The sequence below is a fragment of the Rhyacophila brunnea genome, unplaced genomic scaffold, assembly GCF_057557595.1.
Source record: "Rhyacophila brunnea isolate RB1 unplaced genomic scaffold, BYU_Rbru_1.0 scaffold_7, whole genome shotgun sequence".
Classification (NCBI taxonomy): Eukaryota; Metazoa; Arthropoda; class Insecta; order Trichoptera; family Rhyacophilidae; genus Rhyacophila; species Rhyacophila brunnea.
The window spans coordinates 43,985,403-44,001,261 of NW_028233339.1; the positions used below are offsets into that span (position 1 = coordinate 43,985,403).

General features: G+C 35.4%; 2 protein-coding genes and 1 long non-coding RNA gene across 3 annotated transcripts; 1 reads left to right on the top strand and 2 right to left on the bottom strand.

The window, feature by feature from the left end:
- Nucleotides 1–2,164: 2,164 nt before the first annotated feature.
- On the bottom strand, nucleotides 2,165–6,429 carry LOC147064946 (uncharacterized). The gene is made up of 3 exons (XR_015071951.1): nucleotides 6,352–6,429; nucleotides 4,445–4,620; nucleotides 2,165–2,497 (listed from the first exon to the last, which is right to left on the bottom strand). It is a non-coding gene; the product is annotated as an uncharacterized LOC147064946 (long non-coding RNA).
- Nucleotide 6,430: 1 nt separating this feature from the next.
- Nucleotides 6,431–8,106, bottom strand: LOC147064947 (RNA polymerase-associated protein CTR9 homolog). The gene is made up of 3 exons (XM_085958279.1): nucleotides 7,986–8,106; nucleotides 6,850–7,087; nucleotides 6,431–6,618 (listed from the first exon to the last, which is right to left on the bottom strand). The coding sequence occupies exons 2-3, from the start codon at nucleotides 6,985–6,987 to the stop codon at nucleotides 6,478–6,480; spliced, it is 279 nt and encodes a 92-aa protein (XP_085814405.1). The 5' UTR covers nucleotides 6,988–7,087; nucleotides 7,986–8,106; the 3' UTR covers nucleotides 6,431–6,477.
- Nucleotides 8,107–12,795: 4,689 nt separating this feature from the next.
- LOC147064948 (protein CFDP2-like) lies at nucleotides 12,796–13,212 on the top strand. The gene has a single exon (XM_085958306.1). The coding sequence runs from the start codon at nucleotides 12,796–12,798 to the stop codon at nucleotides 13,210–13,212; it is 417 nt and encodes a 138-aa protein (XP_085814432.1).
- The last annotated feature ends 2,647 nt before the right edge of the window (nucleotides 13,213–15,859 follow it).

Genomic DNA, 15,859 nt, shown 5'->3' on the forward strand with positions numbered 1-15,859 from the left:
ATAAAAATATATGTTCGGTAATATATTTTAGCACCTGCATGAACTTAATAAAAAAATGCAGTCAGAATGAAAATAATATATTGACGTGCTCTGATAAACTAGGAGTTAAGACAAGGATCTCTACAAATGTATCAAAGGACCTACCAGACCACCATTAAAAACAAGCAATTAATTTTGGATCCGTCTCAAAAACAATTAACTTTGCAGCAAAAGAAATTTCATCATTACATTCATACAATCTATACGGATTCGAAACCCTTTCGCAACCAATGCCGAAAATTCTATAGAAGCGCTTTCGTTGAAGTTGAATTGAGAAACGATGGGACTCTAAAAACTAAATTTTGCAGATGTTCCATTGGCTATTTTCTGGATTTCGGTTAAAAAAGAATATTCTTGGATTTCCGACAAGGAGTAAGATAAACACAAATTACAAATTTGCTCACATATTAAAAATAATTGACTGCAGCGCTATTTTACTACGCTGGTATTAATAATTTAAAACATTCGATTGTAGGTTACAATAATTATTTATTATTATTGTGTCAATATTCGACAAACAAATATTCTTAACCAGACAACTAACCATAATTCAAGTGGATGTATTAATAAATACAAACATTCAATACCATTAATTTTTGCTCAAACACCATTTTAAAAACTCTATTTTAGGGTATCACACTGTCTTTAACCTTAGCGATAGGTAGGGGGGGCAAATATCCTAGTCTGGGGTCCCCCTTCAGGATGTGGGGTCCATGTTTTGGTGTATAAATTGTTTAACATGCGGTGTGTCACTGTCTTCTGTGAAGACCTGTGGTGTGTCGTGGAGAAAAGGTTGCGGGGCACTGATTTACATACCGGTGCAAGTCAGTTTACAGAAAGCCAGGCGGGAACCGCTCCAATTTTTATTGCTGATTTTGGCAAAATTCATGAATACAAAAATGAAAACCTAACCTAACAAATAATCCAGTAGGTATATCAGCTATTTTCAAAATTTGTTTGCCGCTGGCTTCCTATAAACCGACAAGAACAATATACCTACTTACTTGCACTGTTTGAAAACACCTCAGAAACATTGGTACTTAAAAAAATATGACACCTGACAGAATTCGAACCTGTATACATTGAATTCTGGCCGATGCGCTTTACCAATTTAGTCACCAGTATTCTATCCAATTACGGCATAACTAGCCGTAATGTGACTGAAGCTTTTTACAAATTCTGCTAGTATTATTGACCTTTGCGGCTTGGTAAGAATACAATGGGACTCAGCTTCCAGCGGTTCCATTAATCGAGCAGATATGTTTTAAAATTGTGTTTTATGTTCATAAAGAATGTCACCCTCACAAATATTGTGATACAGTATATTCTATAAGATCCCTTTAAAGCAGTGTGGACTCCTCCAAAAGTGCAATTAGTAATATTATCAAGGCCTGAAAAAAACAATGCATGAGTGCGAGGGAAAGTATTCGGCACCCTTATAATCTCTGCGACATGCGCTAGAGTAAGATAAAAGGTCTACATATGTTTGAGTTAGTTTCCAAAAGTATCGCCGACAAATTGTGGTAAATCGCTTCACGTAGCGTCGTAGCTCGTGTTGCTAAATTGCTATTTTTTGTGTTAAACATAGTCATTGGTAAATATTTTTAGTTATTTAAGCAGGAAAGATGGTTTTATGTGTTGTATTAAAATATGGTAGCCGTACTGATAAGCAAAAAGATGGTATTACGCTTAGGTAAGTTGATACATGTTCGTGATAATTTATTTGTATATTATTATAGAAAATTATATTTTAATTCTGAGCGTCTAGTGCGAGCACTACCGAAATGGTCTATGGTCTCGAACATTTGTAGACGAATGCGTTCGCTCACCCACAAACCAAACGCATGGCACGCAGCTTCATTTAGCAATGCAACGGGTGGCGTCTAGATGTATCTATAGTCTATGAATATTATGCTCTCTGCGAATATAATAATATTTTATAACAGCTGAGCAAAGGAAAGGGTGAAAAAATGAAATTCAACATTTATCATAAAACATCAATTATTTATTAAAATACTTTAAACTACCTTTCTATTAACAATCATCAATCCAAGAGGTACTTAACTGGGTGGTCGACTTAAACTTAAAAATGTAAGGAGGTGTAACGTGTAATTTTTTTGCTTGGTCTAAATATATTACAATAAATCATCAATGTTATAAAGGAAAAATCATGAAATTTATGATACAAAAATTAATCAATTTTCTGTGGGTAGGTAGTTACATAGGTAAGTATTGAAAGTAATAAACTTCTGTGACCAATCAAAACGTGGGCGGACATTCTTCTCAGGATGAGCATCATGGTGTAGAGTAGAGAGCCGTTACAAGGCCCAACTCGTCTGGCTCGTAGCAAAGCTATATTGGCTTCCTGGAGTCGATTCGCATACGACACAGCTCGGGCCATGTAAATCAAATCATCCACATTATGGTGAGCGTGGAATTTGTTCAAACAATTCTCATACTGCAAACAAAAAAGCATTGATAAGATTAAGCAAACGTGTACAGAAATAAACAGAATATTAACGTATACTACGTAGTCAACGATTTATTGTTTTTACATTTCATTGCTTGTTTGACCATTAGATGGGTGAGCAGCACATTGCATAGAAAGCCTTGGGGCATAAATAGCAGTGGTGAAGGGTGGAGGTAGGCTGTTAAGAACTGCCATAAATAGTGCACATTAAACTTTGTCAGTCATGCATATTTTTTTCATTGAAATAAGACAACTTACAGATGGTGTTGGGTTAGTTTTTAAAATTCAATTAAACCCTGCGAAAACAAGTCTTTTACAGATTAACATCCACATAGACTTTTTTGGAATACACTTTTTTTATCCCAAATTGCTCCATGAGATTTAGTCGATCACCCTTGTCATATAGATACACATATTTCGGACCATGAATTGGATCTACAATATGGCTGCTGCTCGCTATAAAGACGTGCTTGGTGAATTGTGTGAATCTCTAAACTGTTTTACAAGTTTCACAATGCAGATAATAAACACCTCTTCTCTGAAGTGTATATTGATCTATCTAGTATCAACGATGAAACAAAGACAGATGACAAAATGACTAAGATGGTTATACATAATTATTATATCTTTAAAAATGAAAGTTTATGTCTTGTATATTAATAAAAAATGGGATGATATAACTGCAAATCAGACTGCTCTAATTAAATCCAAGCTTCGATGTCATCTGGGAATTGATCAGTGACTTTCTTGAGATGTGCACGAGCTACATCTCGTTAAGATTGAAAGGTAGATTTAGCGTATAGTGATCCAAGAATTTTTATTATCTCGTAGTTCTTTGGTTGAGCCTTTATGACATTTTTGAAACATTGGGAGGCCCAGTGAAGGAATAATTGTTGAATACAATAAAACAACTTAATATATTTATACATTGGCTTTGCATGAATTATTTAAATTCGCCCACCATACAGTATTAACAATAATAATTACAACATTATAATAATATAGACTAGAACATAAATTTCAGTCCTCATACTTGATAAAAAAATAAGAAAAAACTCGGCAATAAAGTTGGATGGCAAAATTAAAAAGTGGTCACGATCCTCAGCCATGAGTGAACGACCAAGAAGAAGGATGTATGTGGCAGTAAAGAATTATGGACCGAGAAAAATGGAGGAAGCTAAGGGAGGCCTTCATCCAACTGTAGATCGACCCCGGCTGATGATGATGACTTGATAAAAAGCTTAGTGCCCATACGCACTTGCGGCAGGCCGCATCGCGGCTAGCCGCATATCGTTTTTTGTATGCCGGCTAGCCGCAGCGGCCTGCCACAAGTGCGTATGGGTGAACAAAACAATTATTGTAAAGCAATTTTCTTAAGTGGTGAATACCAGGTCATATTCTATTATATACAAATTTTGATTCAGAGATAGCATAAGGATCTCTTCGAATTTTCGTACTGACATACTAGTACTTTTTAATAGTTTAAATTAAATTATAGATTCTTCAAGATGTTACACAAGATTTAACAATGAAACATTCATCAATCTTCCATACATAACTCGAAACAGGTTCAGAAACAAACCTAATTGATAAAAATGTTAGAACATGACATGGGAATCAACCCTAGATTTATCGCATGCCAGCTGAGTCAGCTTGAGAAGATCCAAGATTTTTCGAATGGGTATTTTACTGAGGCTAGTTAAATATTTTCAATGAAGACTGTTACATTCTTAAATCACGTGTATTATTTAGGAATATCAACTGTTAAGCTGTGGACCCAATAGGTTGAGCAAACGATCAATTATATTTCTTGTAAAAAATATCTGTTATGAGACCTCTTCATGAGGCAGCCGAGATCCACATCGGATTGTAGGGCCAGTAAAAAATATATTTTTAACTGTACGCCTATACAAATATGATATAAAATATACATACATTCTCTGAATCCCCTCGATAAAATGATATACATCTGTTCGAGGCCAAAGTGCGGCAGGACAAATGCAGAAAGTGCAAACTGCGTAGCCTGGTCGCGGTTTCTCGTGCAAGTTAGTAACAGTTCTCCGCACACAACCCCCGATTCTCTGTGTTGTTATTGGACTTGGATTGTAACCCTGAAAACAAATTACAAGACAACTGAATGAACTGAACTGAGAAAAATTTTCACCCTGCTGAATTAAGCGGATAGACAAGGTTCTTAAATAACTATTATGATTACTAGATAGATGGAGCAATGAGATCTTTTTAAAATTTATGTAGAAAGGATTTTATTCTTTTCGTCATAAATTTCATTTCATACTCATGTGATATATGAAATTTATATCATAATATTTACATTAAGTATGTAATTTTATTAATCAGACATAATTATAGGTTCATATAATTTCTTCATGTTTTCTTTACAGACTTAACGGCCCACATGCTCAGCATAGGTAAAAATGGAGCTTTTATGGTATTCTTTTTCTTTTTTCTTTCGACAATGTCCGATCCTAATAGGATCATATGGGCCTCCACAGAGTAGAGGTTTGTATTGACAGATTTTGTTTTTAGGAGAAATGGATGTCAGCCATTTGCTCAACCTATTAGGTATATTCAGAGCATAATCCTGGACATTCCTTAAACGTTTTAGATAATCTATTTATATAATTTTGAAGCCTTATTATCCTTTATATTTATTTTAAACATTTGATGACTGCATAAAGTATTTTTATTACATAAAATAGTATTTTTTTAAACTTTTCGCTCTAATGTTTTAGAATATAGTCATATTTCGGTACATCCATGTGCAGTGGTATTAATATTTTTTAGATTCATTATTTTTTAAACGCATTTACAAAACCATTAGTAAAATTAATGTTAACATTATATAGTGACATATTTACGATAAAAAATTTTATTTAATAATCTTTGTGATCTAAAATTTAACAAAAATTAGGCATTTTATTATTAAAAAATTGGCACGATTAACACATTTGAAGATAATTCTAAAGATACTAATTATAAGCTATGTCTTTGACCATTCAAATGTGATAAACATTCTACGAATAATGTTTGCTTTATAATAATTATTGACCTAAGAATAAGGTACTATTTTTTGAAATACGCCATATTTATTGGCATTTCCCAGTGGTTAAGCTACAATATACGGCCGTAGCTATAAATTGACAAATGATAAATGAAGTAGGGAGTAAGATCATGGTAATGCCCGTGTTTGAACATGTACCGATTTAAAAAAATATTTTTTTCGGTTAGGTTAGATTATGGTTATGGCTACGGTCGTATGTTGTGGCTTAGCCACTGGGAAATGCCAATAGAAATGGCGTATTTCAAAATAATACTACCTTATTCTTAGGTCAATAATTATTATAAAGCAAACATTATTCGTAGAATGTTTATCAGTTGTGTAATTCATGCGCACTAGAAATCGTATCTGTGGATGATCAGGGTTAAATTATTGTTACACTATAATGGTTTTTCATTGGAAAAAATACTTTAAATATAAAATATTTTTTTTATGAGAAATGGATGTTTAGCCACTTGCATTACCAATTGGATCCAGAGTCATGAGTCATGACTATTTAGAATTTGAATATAAGATTGATAATGCAAAATTGCACTTGGCACATGGCATTCATCCGTAAATCAACAAAACTTAAAAAAACATGAGAATTAATGGATCTTTGATGAAATATGCAAACTCAATTTAGAAAAATTCTAGATATTCATTTTAACTGAATATTCAAACTATTATATTGAACTATTTTAAATGAGAGATGAGTATATTCTCATTTCACAGATTGACGTTTGCTGTGAAAAATATTTAAAACAATGTAAGTATCCCAAACCTTGCTTTATCCTGATTATTTAGCTTCATAAAGCAATGGCCCATGCCGAAACGGAGACGGAGAACAGCCAGGCGGTTGGTTCTCAGAGTTTCCCTGTAGAAGCCGAGAGCGCTGCGGTAGTCTTTTTTATTGAAAGCGATGCACACTTTCCAGAACAGCGAGGGGATGTTGTTGGAAGATTGATTCACCACAAAATTGAATTGCGCATTCACCGTCCACCACTTTATCACCCTCCAACAAGCACAAGTATGCTCGGCCCAAAAGATTCTGCAAAAAAAAAAAAATACAGATGTACAGCATTTTCGCCGGTAAAGTAAATTCGGCTGTTGTATAATGAAAAATCAGTTGTTTTCATTTTGTTTTTCCAAGTCATGTTGTGAATGGATTGAACTTGTAAATTGTAAAGTTCACTTCATATTATTATATATAAAGAAATTTGAACAAAATTTGACTAGGTTGAATAAAATAGGTAATGAAAGTGGGTAGGTATCGTCTTACATGATCATACATGATGATTTTGTCGGCAGTGGTGTATAGGTTTGCGGCTTTGGTGAACAGATCCCGTTTCATGTTTATATTCTTTTCATGGTTAGCTTCCTGCACGCAGTATGTGGCGAGCATGTCCAGGCACCGCATCTGATCTTTCTCCGAGTTAGAATAATCGATATTGGCCGCGGTGCGGCCCGCATCCAAGGTTTTAATGAAGTCATCAGTTCTTTTTGTTTACGTACGGCACCTGTATAGAATACAAACATTTATATGAGAATACGCAATTTGAAAAATTGAAAGGATCCTCGCAAACGATGCTAATAGAAATCAAGATCCGACAGGTCCCATCCATTCATTCAAATATCATTCTCTCTGGACATAAAAATGTGGATAAATGTGGTTGAAAAATTAACCCTGCCTACATCGCAATAAGGGTTATTGTTGTACATTTCTTTCCGAAACGCTAATATATATATTATATTGTAGCAAGTAGTTAAATATTAACTTTACCCACATTGCAAAAAAAGGATTATTCGAGATTTTTGAAAGTTGACCTATTCTGCAAAACTTGCCCACTTTAATATTGTGATTTTGTATGAAACGGTGTATTATCATGGTACTTATATCAATGTATACAAACGAGTAAGTTTTAATACCGGCTCGGTTATTGTAACTTGGTTTCTATGGGGCACTATTTCTTTCAAAAAGTTTGAAACGCCATATGATTAGCAAGGTCTTTTTTCATTGAGGCATGACCATAATAGATTAAATTGGATTAGAAATCATGCATTCTTGCACGCCAATCGAGATATCGGGAAGATTCTACAGGTGTCACTCTTAGCACAGCTATGAAAAACGCCCAATGTTCGGTACACCATGGTATACGCTCGACTATGTGTGTCGAGACGTGGTGGTTGGCGATGGAGAAAAGCAAACACCAGAGAGTAATCATTGCCCATAAAAATTGATTAAAAAAGTATTCATTTAGTTATTTAGTAAAATATTAATATACCTACTCAAAAGGGTTCGCCATCCAGATTATAATTGATAGTTTTTTTTTCTACAATAGACTGTTTACCCTAGGAAATTGATGGTGACATTCTAACTTCATTACATTCCATGCGTAAAATCTTATAAGTACTTACTACTTACGCCAACATTGACATTGACCCAGATAAGTGGGATCTCTCTAGGCGAAGAATACTGAGTATTTTTTTTCATCTCATGCGGTAGGTAATAATTGTTCAGGATCCAACTTCGATCACCTAAAAACAATTTAGATTAGGCAAACGACATTGGTTACGTCACATGTCATAAAATGAAGTAAAATCACATCACAAAACTTTAGCTAGTTCAATGTAATAATTATAACGAAACTATACATTCAAAACACTACATTATTATAAAATAAGTGATGGTTTATCTTTACACTATTATCAAAAATCAAAATGTTTCGAAGTCGCATGACCAGGCACCTGCTGTAGGTACGAGGAACTAAAGAATGACGTCATTACATTTTAAGCTACTATAGTAAAAAATAATTGCGCTGTACTTACCCGTGTTATGGAAATTCACCGTCTTCGAGCTGCATTAGAAAACTTGGGATGCCCCGGGAATTATTGCTTTGCCGTAATCTATTTTCACATTGCTGCAAAATTCATAATATATTATATTTTCTTATAACGAATAATCGTCAACTTAACCCTTTGTCTATTGTACGGTATAACGATACGCTACGGCCTACGCCAATCGATGTATGAAGCTTCTCTTAGTAACATAGAAAAATAATGAATCATTTCAGCGTATAGGCATGTGGGGCTTATAAAATTTATATCAGAAATACGACTTGGAAGAGGCTTAAAATAGTATACGATCACTTCGTTATAGTTTTTTAGATCTGCTAACACATAAACAGTAAAAAATAATGATTCATATTATAACACAGCATAATAATTATTAATTACCTACTAATGATTTGCTGTATTTTTTGCCTAACAACGATATTATGGGTCAATGAGAAATGGGACCAGTCTCAGGAAATAAAAACTACAATTGAGATCGCAAGGAGCGCCTTTCTCAAAATGAGACGCCTCGTTAGCAATCGAGATCTTAACCTAGGTCTGAGACTGCGTATGGTACGTTGTTATGTGCTCTCAATTCTTTTCTATGGCATGGAAGTATGGACGCTAAACCAAGAGATGTCACGGAGACTTAAAGCTTTCGAGATGTGGCTGTATAGACGCATCCTCAAAATTCCTTGGACTGACCGGGTGACAAATGTTGAAGTTCTCAATCGAATGGGGAAGGACCGAGAAATTCTACGTAGTATCAAAACCAGGAAACTACAATACCTCGACCACATTATGAGAGGACACATATACAGCATTCACCAACTTGTCATTCAAGGAAAGATCAATGGGAAGCGTAGCAGAGGACGGCGCCGCATTTCGTGGCTTAATAACCTCCGTGATTGGTACGAGTGCAGCTCCACCGAACTGTTCCGGGTAGCAGACGACAAAGATAAGATCGCCTTGATGGTGGTCGACCTCCGCTAGGGGATGGCACAATAAGAAGAAGATAGGTACCTATCTCTATAAGGTTTATAGATTTTTAATAACACAGGTTTTCAATACGCCGTAAAAAATCAAATTATATGTGGGTACTTATAATATAAGTATTATTATAATTTAGGTAACTATTCTATTCATACATATACTGCATTCCTAATCGCTGAAAAGCCTCAATTAAAATAAAGACTCAACTCGGTGTTGTCGGCAAGTTAGGTACCTAGGTACCTATATCTCGCCTTAATGCCCTTAATCAATCTAATATTACGTTCAAAGCTGACTGGAAGAACGAAATAATGAGTTTAATAATTCTGTGAAGATAAAAAAACAGGAAGATCGCCTCTCTTCTAATTATAGCAAGGAATCAATCATTTTGAGGCTGCTGTTGAGAGATGTCCCAAGACTACAAAATGTTATAAAGGTTTTCGCAACGCCATTTTTTCATTGTACCTAGTCACCCAAGCATTTTGAACCTATAAGATACCTAGACGAAATAATATAGCTTGCCAGCGATTATTATTAACCAATGCCCATACGGGTCACATTAAGTGAAAAAAATGTATGATAGGTAGGTACCTACCTACCATTTATTAGTAATCGAGTGGCAATAGTCGTGCATGATTATCATTTTTGAGGTTTTTACGCCGAATATGTATAATATGTAGGTACATACCTATTTCTATGTATTTAATTAATACATAGATATGGTGCTTTTATTTATGAATTGGTCATAGCATAGTAGTTGGCCGTTTCAACTTTTGGTTGATAAAATAAGGTGTCAGTCATTATTTTATTACGTCGTCTGTTGATATGTATAGCTTGGTCTCCATTTTCATACAGAAAAACTTGAACCAAAATTATTCCCTGTGATTTTTTAAAAAAAGTTATTGGTGAAGACAAATACAAACACTTCAAAATGATAAACACCAGAAAGGCTGTGAAGACACCCCCAAAAATTATAACTTGTTTCAATATTGTGGAGTTATTTTAAAACATCAGAAAATGAAAAGACCAGAGCAGCATTAAATTTCACTGCCATAAGGTAACAGCTTCTACTATGCAAATATACAATAATATTGATGTACCTACTACCTATGTAGGTATTCAACAGTTTTAAAAACACTAAATGATATAGAACCACAGTCTAATCACGAACCGACAATCATTTACATAATATTATTATCTCGGCAAGATGACATTGAACCATCCACACCTGTTTATTTGATCCACTGTGGTGCAGTTGAAAACTATGTATTCCGTTTAAAAAACCTACTAGAAAATTGAAGAAAAAAATTAAAAACTTTTTTTTGCAATAGTGAAACAACAGTTGTTATTAAAATAGGTACGAGTACTTAGGTAGGTACCTAATTCGGAAAATATTATTCTTTGCAGATGATACATACTAGGAATTATCGATATTAATGGTATTATAATAATTATATAGTACCTATAGCAATTATTATATTTAACACAAAAAATATTACGCCAGTATTGGAAGATAATGACTTGTTTTTGCGTCTGCACTATGTGGTGCCAGATAATATCTCAGATGGTATTTCAGATAAATCCGGCATTCATAAGAGAAACAAGGACGATTCTGAAAGATGGATACAGAGAAATACTAAAACCTGGTTTTTTCAATTATTTTTTTAATGGTTTTTTCATATTATTTTATGTTTGTTTTTGCAAAATCACTTATTTTTCATCAATTTTCTTAGAATTGGGCTCTTATCTTCAAAATTCTAGAAGCTCGTATATTTGTGTATTCCTTCGCTGCAAGGTTCTTTTGTGATTTCACATTATTTTTCGGGTTCTGTAGACCTACTAAATTTAGGTCCCGGACCTGTAGCCCTTTTTGGAAATTCAGCCCTGCTTGTAAGGGTAAATAATTACAAATTTGGAGCACATCTGAAAACCGAACAGCTTATATTATATTGTAGACCTTGTAGGACTAATCGTTAATAAATAACCTAACATATTCTCACGAATCAGTTCTTACAACTTTAAGAACTATATACCTACATGCAATATTATCTCAATAACACGAAACGGAACGCAATTTTCAAAGAATCCACGAGCCGGAACGGTATCTTTTAGAATTTCACGAACAGGAACGGCGCTCCGGTGCGTTCCGGTCTATTTCGAGCCCTGGCTTGGTTGTATATTTAATGATGCCAATGTTTAATTTAGACCAGTGGTCCTCAGAAAGTTTTCTTGTGGTCCGCAATTTTTGGGCGTCCAAATGCTAATGCTAAAATTTTAATAAAACCTGTGCAACTGTAAGTATTTGAGCATTGTGTTTTTGTCCTTAAATATATTAATGGTTTTACGTGACGAAATTAACTGCTATCATACGTTATTATATAATATGTTTTCCTTATACGTTAGCGGTGCGTAAAACGTTTCTAATAATTTCAGTAATCCTCAGCTGTAAAAAGGTTTAGAAACACTGATTTCGACTATTTTAAGGGACAAATAAACATTTTAAACATAGTATAGAAGTCTGTCAGAAATTTGAATACCTGAATTGAAAACTATTTCAGTCAAACAAATAATTTAGATGGACTAAAATACCTTGTTCAGCAAGAAAAGAAAAAATACCTACGCCAGAAAGGAAAAGGAATCTGACAAAATTACTGAAAAATATGTGTTTACAATAGACAATGCGTTTTGATATATCCAAAATCTAATGTGTCCAGCGCATAATTTAAAACAAAACTTGCCATTCATAATTTTACTCTCTGCAACCAAAAACGATTGATGGTCTTTGCAATGTTTTGATTGAAGTCGAAAGTGGGCTTACTGCACATTAGCTTTCCAGTGTAATAATATGTCAATAATTTACTCTTCCTCTTCTGCCTCTTTCTACGACGACGACGACGATGACTATAAAACCACTATTCTGTATAGTGATGGAGCAGGGAAAAAAACCAGGAAAAAATTTAGTACTCACCAATGCTTTATTAAATTAATATTGCAATGCCACGTCATATCACCAATGTACATTAAAAAAAGGAGAAGGACCACACTCAAATTGAGGTTGAACGATTCGCTCTGTAATTGAAATGAGGTTGAGAAATAAAAAAAAACGTGTTCATGCTGATTATATAACTGCGTTTAAAGAAGCCTGGAAAAACCTAAGCCATACCATGTCACAATCTCCGCCTATAGTAATAGGGAACGACTCTACCTACGCTATGACCGGTCCCAAGCCCGGATAAAGGATGAGGGTTCGTCGTAGGGTTAATCACCCAACACGGTAAAAAAAACCCTGATTACGAACCCCGGACTCCCCATAAACCAACGACCCAAGCAAAGAATTAAGGACAAACGATTATATATACAATGTGGCACATGGAACGTACGCACTATGTTGCAGCCGGGCAAGATGGAGGAGGTTGCAATTGAATTGCATAAGTATAAAATGAGCGTGACTGTATTGCAGGGAATAAGATGGGAGGGCGCAGGTTTCATAAACAAGAGAAACTACACTTTGTATTACAGTGGATCTGCAGGTACGCAGGGTCGCTATGGAACTGGGTTCTTAATCAGCTCTGATATCCGCAGGGCAGTACTAGGATTTGAGCCAATTAGTGAGAGATTATGTAAACTTAAACTGAAAGGTACACTTTTCAATATTACGTTCATCAACGTTTATGCCCCAACTGATGATGCGACCGAGGAAATTAAGGATAGATTCTATGAAGATCTGCAGAGAGCCTGCGAAAAAGTCTTCCCTCATGATGCTCTAATTATCTTGGGAGACTTCAATGCAAAAGTTGGAAAAGATGAAGCATTTAAATAAGTAGCTGGGCAGCACAGTTTGCATCAAACGACAATCGATAATGGTGAACGTCTATGCTTTTTAGCGGCTGCAAATAATTTATTAATTAGTAGTACATGGTTTAAACATAAAAATATCCACAAAGGAACCTGGAAAATACCTGGAAGTAATACATGCAACCAAATAGAATGATCACATTCTTATATCAAAAAGAAGGGCGACAACAGTGGAGGATGTGCGCGTCTGCAGAGAAGTCAATTGCGATTTGGATCACTTCCTGGTGAGAGCAAAATTTAAAAAAAAAATCTCCTTAATACTGAAAAAAGAAGGCCAGAGAAGAACTAAATGGAGAGCTGAAAAATTGAGGGATGAAGAAATTTTGGATAAATACCAGGAATCTATAGAAACAAACTTAAAAATGACTTTAATAACCGATGATGTGAATGTGGACTGGGAAAATACAACTGTATACATACATACTGTGTTATCACGAGTGCCACAGAAATTCTGGGGGAAAACAAAGCAAAAATAGATTCAGGATGGTTTGATGATGATTGCAGGCAAGCACTGTTTGAAAAAAAATGAAGCAAGGAAGAAATGCCTACAAAGGGAAACTCGCCAAAATTACGAAACTTATAAAGAAAAGAGAAAAACTGCAACAAAGCTCTGTCGAGAGAAAAAGCGATTGATGCTCATGAGAATACTTCAAGACATGGAATGTCAAAGAAAAAACAATGATCCCAGAAAATTTTACAAGACTAAATCCTATCAACCCTGATTAAACTCCTGTAAGGATAGTGAAGGACAAATGCTGATCAAAAAGAAGGACATTATGGAAAGATGGAAAGGCTATTTCACAACACTTTTAAATCAGGCTTATAATAATGGTCATGAGGAAACGGAAGAAGTATTGTACTACACTGCTGAGGAATTTATTGATGAGCCTACTCTGCCTGAAGTAAGAAGAGCATTAAGAACGCTGAAAAACAATAAAGCACCTGGAACCGACAGGATAACAGCCGAGCTGATAAAGACTGGTGGCCCTACACTGGAAGCAAATATCCACAAGATAATTCTCAATATTTGGGAAAAAGAAATTCTACCTGAGGAATGGAAGATGGGTATAATAATCGTGCCTATTCTGAAAAAGGGAGACAAAACAATCTGCGATAACTACAGAGGGATCACAATTCTAAACACAGCTTATAAAGTTTTCTCATCTGTACTGTATAGCAGGTTAATGATCTATGGTGAGGAAATCCTGGGAGAATACCAATGCGGCTTCCGACCAAATAGATCCACCATAGATCACATCCATATCATGAGGCAAACTATGGAGAAAGCGCACGAATACAACCTGACATTCCACCACCTGCTTATTGATTTTAAACAAGCTTTCGCAAGTGTGAATAGGGATAAGATGCTGCAAAGCCTAAAAATACCGGGAATTCCCTTAAAACTAGTAAGGCTTATAAAGACCACACTGACGGATACTAATTACAAGCAGATCCAAACAGAGGATGATCGACCATGGTGGCACTATGAAAATAAAAGCAGAAAACGCTGGGCTGGAAATAAGCCAGTCAAAAACTAAGTATATGGTCAGCACACGCGATCAGGTACCGCTGCAGAATATAGTCATAGGACAGCATGCATATGAAGGGGTGGACAAGTTCACGTATCTCGGATCCAGCCTAAATACCCAAAATAAGACAGCAGAGGAGATAAAAATCCGCCTTATCTCCGGGAATAAATGCTGGCGTGCCTGCAAGCGACTGGTGGGGTCGAAAATTCTAGGCCGAAGAAGTAAACTTCTAATTTATAAAACGATTATAAGGCCAGTGGTCACTTATGGCTGTGAGACTTGGTGCTTGACTCAAAACGAAGAAAACAAATTAGCTGTCTTCGAGCGAAATACTCCGCAAAATCTTTGGACCCACGTTGGAAAATGGGAACTACAGAATTAAAATGAACCACGAGTTGGAAGAGCTGATTGAACAGCAAACAATCATAAGACACTGTAAGTTCCAAAGACTACGATGGGCGGGGCATGTGGAGAGAATGCCTGAAGTTAGAGCGCCAAGGATCATGACGAAGTGGCTACCCCAACGGAAGAGACCCAGAGGCCATCCAAGAAAGAGATGGGCTGACGCCGTAGAAATTGACTGGCTTCATATAGGAAGATCCGGTAACTGGAGAAGTGTGGCGAGAGACCGGAGTGAGTGGAGAGCGGTTGTGGAGGAGGCCAAATCCCACCCCGGGATGTAGCACCGTGGAAGAAGAAGAAGATACCATGTTACATATTTATGCCATCATTTTAATAAAAAAAATATTGGTGTTAGATTTTACAAATCCATAGGTACGACCAGGAGGAAAACTAATGACTTATATTCGAGCACTGCAATATAATGGATCTAATAAATGGAAATATTAATTTAAACTGCGTTTTGGTGAAGAATAGCAAGAGCTCCCTCCAATCTTTTTGTCCCTGTACGAATAAATTAAAGTACTATTATGAAACCAAAATTCTTTGCAGCCTTCCTCAACTATATCAAGAAAGGCATGAAATAAAATAACTAAGAATACCTTCAGTTCTTGAAAACAAGTATGGTGGCTGATTATCACTAATTTTATAATAATCTGTCATTTGAAAGCTAACTCGAAAATT

Excerpts from the sequence above, each read along its gene's own strand:
- LOC147064947 (XM_085958279.1), bottom strand. The coding sequence starts at position 6,987 with ATGCGGTGCCTGGACATGCTCGCCACATACTGCGTGCAGGAAGCTAAC. Across the intron at positions 6,619-6,849 it reads AAATCATCATGTATGATCAT|AATCTTTTGGGCCGAGCATA; the intron begins GTAAGACGATAC and ends TTTTTTTTGCAG.
- LOC147064948 (XM_085958306.1), top strand. The coding sequence starts at position 12,796 with ATGGAGGAGGTTGCAATTGAATTGCATAAGTATAAAATGAGCGTGACT.